The following is a 14,634-nucleotide window of genomic DNA, read 5'->3' on the forward strand; positions in this document are numbered from 1 at the left end:
AATTTGAATATCATACAGTCTAATTAGAAGCAATTGCATCAAAGTACTTTGCTTTTTAGAATTCTGCAAGTGATAAAAGTAGCACAACTATATAAATTAGCACCGCACACATTAAAAAAAATTAAGACAGTATTTGAGAGGTGAAGAGTGTGTTAAGTTGGCCAAACTGTACAGATAACATAAGAAACATACCTCTTATTTGAACAACCTTTTGATTTTTTCTTTGTCCGTGAATATTTACTACATCACAGATATAGATACCAGAATCATTGTAGTTGAGCGGTCTGTTGAAAGTTAAAGTATCATTCTCAATCTGCAAATTCTCTGGTAAAGGTTTCTCCAATCTAGATAATAAAGATGATAATTGGGAATAAGTCTTCCATTAAACCATATCAGAAACAGTGAACTAATCCTCAGCTTAAAAAAAAAACTTAGTACATAAGCTACAAACCACCAATGAGTTCCTACCGATGCAATCTACAGATAAGCATCACCTAAAAAAGAAAGGTGGAGCATGTTGATCTGCCTCACTCCTTCCTTTCTGTAGCTCAATAAATCAAACTTGCCTTAAGGACCTTGTCGGGACCCTTTTGAAGTGATAAAGTTAGTGCAAAAGGCAATTTACATTTATCAAATGCAAATTCCTTGAAGTCAAGAGACAGTCTCCTTATTTATTGAGTTTCAGGTGTTGGTCTGCTATCAGTCTGTAGAAAAGTGTGCAGCATTATTTGTTTCACTCCATGAATGCGCAATGGCTCTGTATTAAGGTATCAGTAGTAGAGGTTGGCTGCACAGAGGGCTTAGTTTACCCTGAGCCTGTTTATTAAGGACCACTCTTGTTGGGATAGTTCAAAGCCTACCATGCACAGATGAATTCTCTCACAACGAACTTGGACGTCAACTGGAAGAGCTTATTAAAGAAGGTTACTTCACAAGGAGTGCAAAGACATAAGGCAAGCTGAAGTGTAGCAAGAGCAGCAATGGAAGGTCTCAAGCTATATTTAACAAATTCAGCTGGGCAGGATCAAGAGGTATCTGTTGAGAGCATTTTAATATTAATAACTAAAATTCAGTTAGAGATAGCAACATTATGGAAAATGACAAAGATATACCAAGACTAAAAAGTTTGAAATTGGGAAATGGCCAATTTAATAAACAGATGTAATTTTAAAATGAAACAGGATAATGAAGCACCAAAGGAGATACAGTTCAGAACAAATATGTTCCCAGTATCAGTAAGATGTGCTATATCAAATACTGATTTTAAATTTCATTTGATTGTTTCCACATATTTTTAAATAGATTTTATGGACTCTTAGATTTCTGCCAGGCCATTCTGAACTTCAAATTTTTCAAGTCTCTGGAAGTTTCCAAAATGTTTCACAAAAGGGATATATATAGATGACTCATACAACTATCACACTTGTTAATATCAAGGTTTACTTCAAGATCAACAACATCCCTTCTCTGATATTGACTCAATGCTGATCAGTCAAGGAGTTGAAAAAACAGACACCTTCGCTGTAAGAAAGTGTGAATCTGCGTCTCCAAGGAACAAAACCATTCAGGCCAAATGGGGATGGAACCCATTTCCCTGATGGGATCACCATGATACCCTAATTGGGACCATGGCTTCAGAATTTGAAAGCATGTGACAGTAGCCTTCTTTATTGACAAATATATAAAGAGGGATGGGATAAATGCACACGATTGCTTGGCTCTCTTTTGCCTTTAAGGCTACACTCAGGTGTTCATCAAGAAGGAGCATGTGGTGTCTATGTGCAGGAGAGAAACCTTTAGAGAACAGTGGGCACTGCTGGGAGTGAAGTCCATCACCACCTCGGACAATGCCATTTTGACTTGGTAAGTTCTCATTAATCATTTAAGTTATACTTCTGCTAGAGAGCCTCGTCTTGTTTAAAAGAGTAGAAAACACAAGACAAGCTGTGCTCTCTCCAGAACCATCAAGACAGACTAAGAGAAGGACAAAGAGAGCAAAAATCTTAACCTTCCACCTCTGAAATCTCTCAAAACCTGCACTCTGTTTGTTGTAACCAATTGGAAGCTTACCTGCTGCAAATAGACATTTTTAAAGAAAGACAGCTCAGCACATCTGTCTCCAGGAGAACAATAAAATTAATTAGCTGAGTCTTTAAACTAGAATGATTGATCATAAGACTACCTGATCACTTTTTTATTGCAAGAATATATCATATTCATAAAATTCACTTTATGTACATATGCAGGTCCTTCATGTCCATTGTTTTCTATTCGTTAGCCAATCTTCTATCCATGCCAATATATTGCACGTAGACCATGAACAACTGCTTTCTACAATAACTTTTGTACCAAATCTAAAGCTTTCCGGAAATCCAAGTATATTACTGTTCAACAGTTTCTCTTTATCCAAAACACATTTTACTTTTTCAAAACTCTATTTAATTGATTAAATAAGATTTTGTTTCAGAAAAAAAAACTATGTTGCCTTTGCCTGATTACCTTGAAGCTAAGTGCACTGCAATAACATATTTAAGGATAATTATAATTATTAACTGCCAGGGAAGCTATTCGAAGGTAAGTGGATTGCATCTTTTTTGCAGAATGCCCCCCCCTCTTTTTGAATAAAAAAGTTATATGCACTATTTTCTAATCAAATAGAATATTCAAATCAAGGAGTCTTTCTTTTGCTCAGCAAGATGTCATACCTTTGTAACCTCTGTATCAGAGGCTGCCTGACCCGATCTGTCCTCATGATTTAGCATCATAGAATCCCTAGAGTGCAGATAGAGGCAATGATATGGAGTCTGCACTGACCCCCTGAAGAACATCCCATTTCCGTAACCCCGCATTTACCATAGCTAATCCACCTAGCCTGCAAAACCCTGAACACAATGGGGCAATTTAACATGGCTAATCCACCTAACCTGCACATCTTTGGACTGTGGGGTTAATAATATTTAAATTAAAATTAACAATGAGATTTCTTTCACAAGACAATCTGTCATTTGACCACAGGTTTGGTGTTCCCAATAGCATACCATAGCATTTTGGTTGACAATGAGAAGTGTTTAACAGTACAAAGTATCAGTTATGAATAGCCTCCAAATATCTTTATCTGCATTTCATCAACTGTGAGACTGGCAAATTTATTAGGCACTATTATTCTGAATCACTTTATTTGAAATAGAGAGGGGCCGTTATCAGCACCTGGGGAAGTCTGTTTGCATTTTAAGTAGCTTCCTAGAGACATGTACAGACATGAATCAGATACTGCTTCTGTACAGAAAATACAAAAGGTCACCTTACCCTAAGGGTTCATCTTGTCAAGGTAAATTCTCTGTATTCCATTTTGTTTTCAGAAATAAAAAGGTTTATCTTCTACACAAATACATCGACTCATGACATCTCCTTATGTATGAATGCAAAATTTGTGGTGTATCACCACTAAAACTTTACACTGTCTTAACTGTTGGGTTTTATGCTGTTACTTCAGAATCATAATCTAATTTGCTGGAATGTAGCAGCTTCCAAGTTTTAAATTGGATGAGACAAGGAATTAGTATAGCTGAATTATTAGCTAATATTTGAGCTTCAATAAAATATTAAGGATAATTTATTGGACACAATTTAAACAGAAAATTATTAATTATTCCTTAAAGTACTTTTTATGCAAAATAATTTAATATCCCAGGTCTTACGATATAATCAGTGATGAACATGAAGGTACTCGTCACTACAGAGGGGCTAACTGGAATCGTAACTTCCAGGAAATCAACTTAAATTGAAATGCAGAGATCATGAATCTGATGTCTCCTGGGACCTGTGTGTGAACACAGGCTGATTGCATGGTACATACATTTCTATTTGCATGGATTTATTGAGGTTTGTTCCTAACTTCCCATCTCTGCTTACATTTCCATCCACTCCCTAAACCGGGTTCTCTCTCAATGACCTCCTACTTCCTCTGTCTCATTAAACGTTGAATGAGGGATGGTGAGGGTGTGCCATGAGGAGAGCAAAAGTTGAATAAAGGAAATTTTCAAAATGATTTTAAAATACTTGCCTGTTATTGAGCTGAAGCTAGCTCTCAAGGGGTTTGTATTTCATGGTGGTTTTGGTGGTGGGAAAGCTGTTCGGTTGTGTGTAAGTGCACTTCCGGATATAGAAAAAGAAACAAAAAAGTAAAGCAGACTCGGGGGTTCTCCTGGTGCAGTTGCAGCATCCCTACCTCTGGCCCCAGGCATCCTGAGTTCAAACCCTACCTATTCTAGAGCTATGCAATAACATCATTGAATAGGTTAGTTAGGAAAATATCTGAACTGTGGAAATCAATGATTAATTAGAAATGGTTAACAAAACTGTCCCGCACCGAGATTAGCCTTTGTACGCCAAGAGCAATGGCTTTATTTTGATGTTCAAAAATAAATGACGTTCCTTTTCAGTCAGGTTTCCTGACTTATTACAGCTACATATTAAGTTATTTCTGTAATCGAACTATTATGTACTTACACAAAATATTTGCAGATACATCAGAAGTAGCTAGTACAAGTAAATTACATACATACCTGGTCCATATGTATGCAGAAGGCGATGGGTTTGCATCAGCTTTACACTTGAGTTGCACATTTTGTCTACCAACAAACCAGTTTCCATCATAACCCAGTACAGTAACTTCAGGTGCATCTGGAATAAATCACCATATATTGGCTGTTGGAACAGTTATCTCCTCAAATTAATTACAAGTTTGCCACAGATTGATGCACTTATAGTAAGCTCTCAGTACGTGGGGACATGAGTTGTTACTTAGTTTTTCAAATTTGTTCTTCCATTCTATAAGATCATGGCTTATCTGCAACCTAACCCTAAAACTGCTGTTTTTCGATACATTTTTGTAAATCGAAGGGAGGAGTGTCTATTTTAAAGTTAACAACTGAACTGGCATCAATTGTCATTTACTGTGGAGAGTTTCAAACTTTTACAAATCTTTGTAATCATAGCTATTTCCTAATTTCTCTCATGAAAGGCCTAATTCTACTTCGCTATTTCTGACACTCCCCCGTTCTGTACCTTTAGCGACAAAAATGGAAATAGTTTTTGTTAAAATTCAGTCTATCCATTCCTTTGAATATCTTTAAATAGTACACAAATAACCCCTTAACCATCTAAATTCCAGGGAATACAACTACTTGTTTTATCACCCCTTGCAGCTTGGGCCTTGGAAAACTGTACTTGTTCAACTACAGCTCGTTCACAGCTCAGATGAAGTTTTGCCCGGGTCACTCAGCTCCTGACCTCTTTACAGTCATGCTCCAAACACTGACAAAAGTAGCTGAATACAGAGAACAGAGCATGGTATCAAGAAGTCTGAGTAAAACTGAAAATAATAGAAATTCAGAAACTATTTAGCACAAAGGAAGTTGTTTGTTATTCTTAAGGTCTATCATCTTAGTCCCAGAGCATTGTGCAGGAGTTTCACATGGTAGTTTCCTAGACACAATCATTTTGCAATTCTTCAATGACCTCCCTCTATCATAAGATCAGAAGTGAGGATGTTCACCAATGACTGAACAATGTTTAGTACCAACTGCGCTTCCTCAGATACTGAAACCAGTGCCAATGTGGAACAGTACCCAAATACATCCAAATAGCAAGTAACAGTCCTGCCAGATAAGTGCCACGTAATAATCATCTTCAAGAATCTAATCATCAACCCTTGACACTCAAATAGCATTGCTAATGCAGAATCCTTCGGTAACGTCCTGGAGTTGCCACTGACCAAAAACTGAAATGATCAAACCATATAAATGCTGTGGGCACATAGCAGGTTAAAAGGGAGGATCTCTCTGCCTGTAACTTGCCTGCTGTTGCCCCAATGTCTGATCACAATTTATAAGATACAAGATGATTGTGCAATACAATGCTTTCCATTTGCCTGGATGGGTGCAGTTTTAACAGCATTCAAGATGCTCAACACTATCATTTTCACATGGTTCATCTTTGAAATGAACTGCCAGAGGAAGTGATAGATGCACGTACAGTTACAACATTTAAAGAATAGCAAAGGTTTAGAGGGATATGTGCCAAATGCAGGTAAGTGCAGCCGTCTCAGCTTGGGAAGTTTGTTCAGCAAGGACAAGTTGGACGGAAGGGTCTGTTTCCGTGCTGTATGACTCTATAACTTTCCTGGATAAAACGACCCACTTGACCGGCAGTACCTTCAACATCCACTCCTTTCACCACAACACAAGTACTGGCAATATGTACCTTCCTACAAGGTGAATGCAATAACTCATTCAGGTTCTTCAAAAGTACCTTCCAGATATAATACCGCTATTACCTAAAAGAACAAAGGCAGAAGATGCATGGAAACACCACCATCTGCAAGTTCCCAGCTTCCTGCGGTGGGTGTCAAAATGCTGGAACTCCCTTTCTTACTGCAGAAAGAACCTACACCCAACCACTGCAGCAGTTGATAGCTCACTGCCACTTTGTCAAGGGATGGGCAATAAATGCTGACCTACCCAGTGATGCCCACACCCCATGGACCAATGGAAAACACTCCTGTAAAATGTTAACCATGAAACAATGAAATTGAAGGCAGACATTGTTAATTACTTTTCCTAAGCTACATGAAATGTCCCGTTGATTGATGCATTTCTTCAGGTGTTTTTTTTTATTCTAACTGGAAACTGCAGCCTTTATTTCCCCATTTTATTAACCTGGGGTTTAAAACTACTTCAGATTATGGCATAGATTTTAAATCTACTCTTCATGAGCATTTACACCCTCTCCATCGTTGTTTACACTGTGTTAAGGGGTTGGGAAACAACCAAAACAAGGACAATTTGAAACAGTCATTAATTTTAAATGGATTACGAGATGCAGAATTCCCACTGTGCCATTCATGGTCTGCCCCTTTCCCAGTAGCAAAATACATCTAAAATGCCTGCCAGTTTTGATCAGTTTCTGGGAGGTCCCACCTTGGAAATAAATCTGTCTACCTCCGATTCAATAATAATTTATCTGGGGTATCTTCCCAACTGATCCTAAGTAATATTTCAAAGTAATTATACAGCAGCTCTGACATTTCATCATATTTTGACACTATGATTTCCAGTCTAAAAGATACTTATTACTTATGACTACCCTCCCTTTTCTAGTGTAATTGTCAAAATTTATGATGATTTTGATAAACTTTGAAAGCTGCTTTTAAATATCTTTTTGCAGCACTTATCTTCTGCTTTGCTCTTCATTGCACTTTGTATTTTTCCCATTCACCTGGCAGATGAGGTATCTTTTTGCAATGGTCAATCACTTAATTTGATAAGTGTATTTCTTTTTAACAACAGATAGTTTAGTTTAGGCAGACTTAATGCTGTCACTATTCCCTAAATAATATTTCATGAGAACTGCCCTTTAGATTGAAGTAGTGTGCATGTTACTTCAGTACTTAAAAAGTTGATAGAGAGAAGCCAGGGAATTATATTCTAGTCACAGAAATTTTTAGAGCCTGCAACAAAGGATCAGGTGGCTGAACACCTTGAAACTTTCAACTATTCAAATGACAGCCAGTATAATTTTGATAAGGGTAATTTATGCCTGACGAATCTGCTTTTTGTTTTGAAGAGGTGACTACTGTAGTGGACAGAGAAATGTTGATGGTTGCTATTTACTTCGTCTTCCAATGCCATTTCATAAAGTCCCACTTAGAGATTTTAGTTACAGTTGCAGCACATGTAACTGAAGGCAAATTCCTAACTGGTTAGGAAACTGGATGAGGAGAGATAATGGGCAGAGACTCAAATTAACAAGATGAGTCTCAAGCTGTTTTGCTAGGCCCTCGGATTATCAAATCAAATCAGAAAATTAGCCATTATTTCCACCCATACTTTAAGAACACAAATTTATTTGAAATCATCAATGATGTCACATACACAGATTAACAGGGAATAAATGCACAGAAGATTAGATTTTTGTTCAACGTATGCATTGCCTAAGAAAGGAAATAATTGTTTAATCATTTTACTGTAGAGTACTTCTATTAGTTTCTAATTACCTTGACTTCTGAAATGATGTTAACCATAGCCAACATCCCTGTGTATTCTTGAGTGACTTAATGCCACACTGTAGTTTACCCCTGAATAATCCAGATGACAGAGCCTGCCAGATTAAGAGCCTGTTTGGCTGTAATATGGTCTTGACTTGCCCAGTTCTATGATAACCACCATCAAACTGACAAAGTCATGTTACATGCCAGTCCAGGTATGCTTCCCTTAATTAAAATCACGAAGTAGGCTAGGAAGGAATCTGGGCCCCAAAAAGAAATAAAATTGATCAGAAATCTTTAGTAGTAGTACAATAATTTTCACATTAAAAAGAGAAATATATTTGATGCACAAAAAGTGAGCAAAAGGACATCTGTTTTGGTTGGGAGGTGAAATGTGAAAGGACAGATGGCATAAATATCTACAAAATTGGGTCAACTTCCATATGTACTGGTAATACTGTTCGGAATAGGAGTAGGCCATTAAGCCTGTCTTGTCACTTGTTATGATTGTGATTGATTGAACATTTCAATGACTTTTATACACCCCATCATAACCCTGTATGCCACTGGTAATCATAAACCCAATCTTTAACTTAAAAATACTGAAAAAGAATGAGCCTCCGTAACCCTCTTTGGGAGAGAATTCCAAACTGTTACCATCCTGAAGAGTCAAATTTCTCATCTTAGACTTAAGTGGTATCCCATTATTTTTAAATTATGCTCCCTGGCTCTAAATTGTCTATCCTTAAGTAGTTTATTTGTTTCAGTAACATCTGTCATTCTTCAAAACTCCAAAGAATGCAGGCCCTGTTTGCCCAATCTATTTGTATAGGTCAGACCTATCACACTGGGAATAAGATTGACGAACTTTTGTTATACTCCCTCTACAGCAATGATCTGGTACCTTTCCTGAGAGGAGACCAAAAATGGAAACTGCATTCCAGGTGCTCCAATACAAGCTCCAATGTAATTGAAGTCAGTCTTCACACCTCCTGTTAATGCTGTCAGTAACTCCCCAAATAATATTTTATGAGCACTGCCCTCAAATCCTCGTAATATTCTACCTATCTCTATCAACTTTTGAGGGAGCAGCCACATTAGACTTGAAACATTCACTTTGTTTCTCTGTTCACGGATGCTACCAGATCAGTTGAGTTTCTCCCAACTTCATAATGTTTCATGGGCACTGGAAAAAAAAGACAAAATATTCTGAAGACTGCAAGTTCACCTTCATGAAGTCTTACATTCCAGTTCCTTTCCAAGCTCAACAGATTGCCTATTTCTCCCAGGCTAATAATTTCAAGTCCCTTGTCCTCCGAGCTAAATACCCCAACTGTAACAAGATAACTTTCTCCAGCCATTCTGATGCACAATAGGCCCCTTGCCTTCCTTCTATACGATTAGATTCTATGATCCACATGTGATGTGACTTTTCTGGTAACACAAGTTATACGCTATTGTCGGACCAACTGCAAAAGATGATCTTTTCTTCCACTTTGGAGAAAATGAGGACTGCAGATGCTGAGATCAGAGTAGAGTGGGTGTTGCTGGAAAAGCACAGCAGGTCAGGTAGTATTTGAGGAGCAGGAGAATTGACATTTCAGGCATAAGCCTTGTCTGAAGGAGGGCTTATGCCCAAAACTTCAAATCTCCTGCTCCTCAGATGCTGCTTGACCTGCTGACCTTTTCTTTCATTTTGCCAACATTATTGTTGCTTCTATATTCAGATTTGTCTTGCTATTTCCTCCCGTTATCAAATAAATTTGAAACATGCTTTACAAGTACTCTTTCATTTCAACTTTTTTCCACACTTGCTCTTTACTTAGCTGTATAATTATAAAAATCTTTATAAAAATCAAGCTCTAAAATTTCAAACTGAAAATTTGTAAAAAATGTTTGAAATCCTACCAATTTTTCTCTAATGAAATAGGTACACAAAACAAATACAACTTAATTTTTAAAATAGATTTCACTACATTTGTAGGATTCACTTTCATTTTAAGTAAACTAAAATGTATGCCAGCATGGTAATGATATTTTGAAATAACTTCAGTTATATAATATATTCAGATTTAAGCATCAGGTACTTACATTGCACATCCAATACATATGGGACTCGAATAGTGGTGTTAAATGAAGGATGTATCACTATGCAGGTGATTGGTCTCTTCCTCACAAATCGGGATGGAACAATCTTGAATCGATTTACAACAGTCACAGTTTCATTTGGGGCAGAAATTTTTGTCTGCTCCTTTTCTCCAATGAGGTCGGTTTCCCAGAAAACACTTGCTGCAGGCTTTCCATTAGCTGCTGTGCAAACTGCTGCAACTGTCTCATTGGCACCATCCACAAGTGGTTCAGGGCCACCTCCCACAGTTATAGTGGGTTCCACTATAACAATAAAAAAAATGTGGTCAGTGTTAGGCATTAGCTCCATAGCTAGCATATATCTGTTTTCCAAGCACGAAACAGATAAAGGAATGGGTTAATGACACATTCCTTTCACTGTTTTAAAAGCAAAATACTGCAGATGTTGGAAATCTGAAACAAACACAACACTGGAGAAACTCAGCTGGTCTGGCAACATGTATGGAGACAGAAACAGAGTTAACGTTTCATAGAACATAGAACAATACAGCGCAGTACAGGCCCTTTGGCCCTCGATGCTGCGCCGATCCAAGCCCACCTAACCTACACTAGCCCACTATCCTCCATATGCCTATCCAATGCCCGTTTAAATGCCCATAAAGAGGGAGAGTCCACCACTGCTGCTGGCAGGGCATTCCATGAACTCACGACTCACTGAGTAAAGAATCTACCCCTAACATCTGTCCTATACCTACCACCCCTTAATTTAAAGCTATGCCCCTCGTAATAGCAGACTCCATACGTGGAAAAAGGTTCTCATGGTCAACTCTATCTCAACCCCTAATCATCTTGTACACCTCTATCAAGTCACCCCTAAAACCTTCTTTTCTCCAATGAAAACAGCCCCAAGTGCCTCAGCCTTTCCTCATACGATCTTCCTACCATACCAGGCAACATCCTGGTAAACACAGGGCTCTTCTGCACCCGTTCCAGTGCCTCCACACCCTTCCTATAGTATGGCGACCAAAACTGCACACAATACTCCAGATCCAGCCACACCAGAGTCTTATACAACTGCAGCATGACCTCAGGACTCCGGAACTCAATTCCTCTACCAATAAAAGCCAGTACGCCATATGCCTTCTTCATCGCACTATTTACCTGGGTGGCAACTTTCAGAGATCTGTGTACATGGACACCAAGATCCCTCTGCTCATCCACACTACCAAGTATCTGACCATTAGCCCAGAACCCCATCTTTTTGTTACTCATACCAGAGCGAATCACCTCACACTTAGCTACATTGAACTCCATTTGCCACCTTTCTGCTTAGCTCTGCAGCTTATCTATATCGTGCTGTAACCTGGCACATCCTTCCTCACTGTCAACAACTCCACCGACTTTCGTATCATCCGCAAACTTGCTCACCCAACCTTCTAGCCCCTCCTCCAGGTCATTTATAAAAATGACAAACAGCAATGGTCCCAAAACAGATCTTTGCGGAACACCACTAGTAATGGCACTCCAAGATGAACCTTTACCATCAACTACTACCCTCCCTCTTCTTCCAGCCAGCCAATTCCTAATCCAAACCTCCAACTCACCCTCAATGCCATACCTCCGTATTTTTTGCAGTAGCCTACCATGGGGAACCTTATCAAACGCCTTACTAAAATCCATATATACCACATCTACAGCTTTACCCTCATCCACCTCCTTAGTCACCTTCTCAAAGAACTCAATAAGGTTTGTGAGGCATGACCTGCCCTTCACAAAACCATGCTGACTATCCTTGATCACATTATTCCTATCCAGATGTTCATAAATCCTATCCCTTACAATTCTCTCTAAGACTTTGTCCACAACAGAAGTGAGACTCACCGGCCTATAGTTACTAGGGTTATCCCTACTCCCCTTCTTGAACAAGGGAACATTTGCTATCCTCCAGTCTTCTGGCACTATTCCTGTAGACAACGAGGACATAAAAATCAAGGTCAATGGCTCTGCAAACTCCTCCCTTGCTTCCCAGAGAATCCTAGGATAAATGCCATCAGGCCCAGGGGACTTATCTATTTTCACCCTTTCCAGAATTTATAACACCTCTTCCCTACATACCTCAAAGCCGTCCATTCTAATTAATTGTGACTCAGTATTCACATCAGCAACAACGTCCTGTTCCTGAGTGAATACTGACGAAAAGTATTCATTCAGTGTCTCCCCAATCTCTTTAGCCTCCACACGCAACTTCCCACTACTATCCTTGACTGGACATATTCCTACCCTAGTCATTCTTTTATTCCTGACATACCTATTGAAGTTCAAGTTTGCTGTGACTTCTTCATAATGGATCTTTACCTTCCCACATCAAGTGGTTCTCCAGCAATGAGGGTTTAACAGGCAAAGACTTATTTCTCTTGAAAAATTTGATGGCGTTTGGGAGCATAGGGAAGATGGTTTTATTTGTGAAAGTGCTCAAAACTAAGACACTAAACAGAAGGTGGTCACTGATAATTGCAATAGGAAATTCAGGAGAAACCTATTAATCCAGAGAATGGTTAGAAATGTGCAAATGAAATGGAGGTAAACAGCACAAATTTACTGGAAGAAACTGGATAAATACCTGAGTGATAGGTGACAGGAATGTTTGGCAACGATGAATAAGGGGTGGGAAGGGAGGCTATTAGAAATTGGAGAACTCAATGTTGACTCAAGTTTACGGCTTGATTCACTGTGGCAATTGAGGAGGCCAAGGTTGGTCCCTTTGGAAAGGGAGTGGGAAGGGTAATTAAAATGTGCGGTGATTGGGAGGTCCGGTCATCCCCCACGGGCCTGCCCGAGATGCTCGGCGAACCGTTCCCTAAGTTTGTGTTTGGTGTCCCTGATGTAGAGCAGAACACGTTGCATCTGGTGCAGTAAACTAGGTTGGAACAGAGACAGGTGAACTTCTGTCTCACCTGAAAGGACTGTTTGGGGCTCTGGATATCTTTTCCATTTGCAGGGATGGTACCTAGGGGATGAGGGGCTTGGATGGTAGGGAGAATGGTGCAAACCAAAATGTGTCAAAAGGAATTGTCCTTGTGGTAGGCAGATAGGGGTGGGGAGGGGAAGATGTTCTTGGTGGTGGGGTCTAATTAGAGTTGGAGGAAGTGTTTGAGGATGACGGATCGGGATGCGGACACTGGTGGGGTGGTACGTGAGGACAAGGGGGGCTCTGTCTTTATTGCGTTTGGAAAGGGGGGGGTTAGAGCAGTGGAATGGGGAACAGAGGTGCAGGATCGTCTGGATTATAGAGGAAGGAAAAGCACGTTGTTTGAAACAGGTGGACATCTGGGATGCTTGAGAATGGAATGTCCCCTTGTCGGAGCAGATGCAGTAGAGGCTGAGGAATTGGGAGAACGGAATGGGTTTAGGTGGGATACTCTTTGGAGGGTCAACATGGACTTATTGGGCCAAAGGACCTGTTTCCAGACTGTAGGGATTCTAAGATTCTATTTGGTTAGCATATCTGAAAGCATCTGTTTGGTCGTGGGTTTCATGTTGATAACTTCCCTACTTTAAATCAGTAAATCTCAAGTTACCACCAAGCATTTTTGTTGCTAATTACAAAATCAACATTTTGTTGTAATAACTCGAGGTCTTTTTGTTCGAATGCCTTCAGCGACAAACTAGCATGAATAGATAACAAACAGCACAGATTAAAACAGCTCAAATTTCACAATGATACATTTCTGCTTATTCAAGATTTTAATATGTAATATATACATACCAATCACAGTCACAATGCTTGTTTCTTGGTAATTTCCCAATGGGAAAGTGACCACCTTGCAGATGTAGTTTCCAGAATCTGAAAACTGAACTCTTTTAATAAGAATTGTTGCATCTTTTAAAGATGGGTTTGTGAAATCAGCTCTTCCTACATAGTTCCCTTGAATTGAGACTCCAAAATGCGGATGATAAACTGCGACTGTATCTGAGGTCCCATGATCTTGCTTTTCCCAGGAAATCTGAGTTACAGTTTCTGTCACTGTAACTAAACACTTTAAGGTGACATTTTTGCCCAAAATTGCAGACACTTTCTGATCAACAACAACTGGTCCAGCCAAGGTACCTATAAAAAAAAGTGTAAATATAATAATTTTTATCTTCCATACACTTCCATAAAAATTAAACCTATGGGCTCAATGAAGACATGCATTGCAGCTTTATCTGGAGTCTCAAAACTCAAAGATTTGAAATTCAATAGCTGGTCTCGGTTCAATGTGTCAATTGTAAGCAGACCAATAATCAGTATCTATAATTGGAAGTGTCATCAGGTTCAGGAAGGAAATCATATTGCTACCATCTTGGAACTCTGGTAACTAAAAACAGAATGCTGCAGCGAAGTTCTTAAATAAATAGAAGCTTTATTCATAGATATGTGAATTCCAAATTATACCTTCAAACAACAGCCCTTCTTTCTGTATGCTCCTATAAAGAATTAAGTCCCCAATTAATCACTA

At 39.0% G+C, this 14,634-nt stretch overlaps 1 protein-coding gene across 1 annotated transcript in view; it reads right to left on the reverse strand.

Moving 5' to 3' along the window:
- Window positions 1–14,634, reverse strand: part of LOC140481634 (nectin-3-like) — a 141,113-nt gene that overhangs the window by 19,028 nt on the left and 107,451 nt on the right. Inside the window, exons 2-5 of the mRNA XM_072578144.1 lie at window positions 13,902–14,243; window positions 10,139–10,438; window positions 4,566–4,683; window positions 193–344 (exon numbers count right to left, since the gene is read on the reverse strand). Of these exons, the coding sequence (XP_072434245.1) occupies window positions 193–344; window positions 4,566–4,683; window positions 10,139–10,438; window positions 13,902–14,243 (912 nt within the window). The remainder of the gene's footprint in view (window positions 1–192; window positions 345–4,565; window positions 4,684–10,138; window positions 10,439–13,901; window positions 14,244–14,634) is intronic.

The sequence above is a fragment of the Chiloscyllium punctatum genome, chromosome 9 (genome assembly GCF_047496795.1).
Source record: "Chiloscyllium punctatum isolate Juve2018m chromosome 9, sChiPun1.3, whole genome shotgun sequence".
Lineage (NCBI taxonomy): Eukaryota > Metazoa > Chordata > Chondrichthyes > Orectolobiformes > Hemiscylliidae > Chiloscyllium > Chiloscyllium punctatum.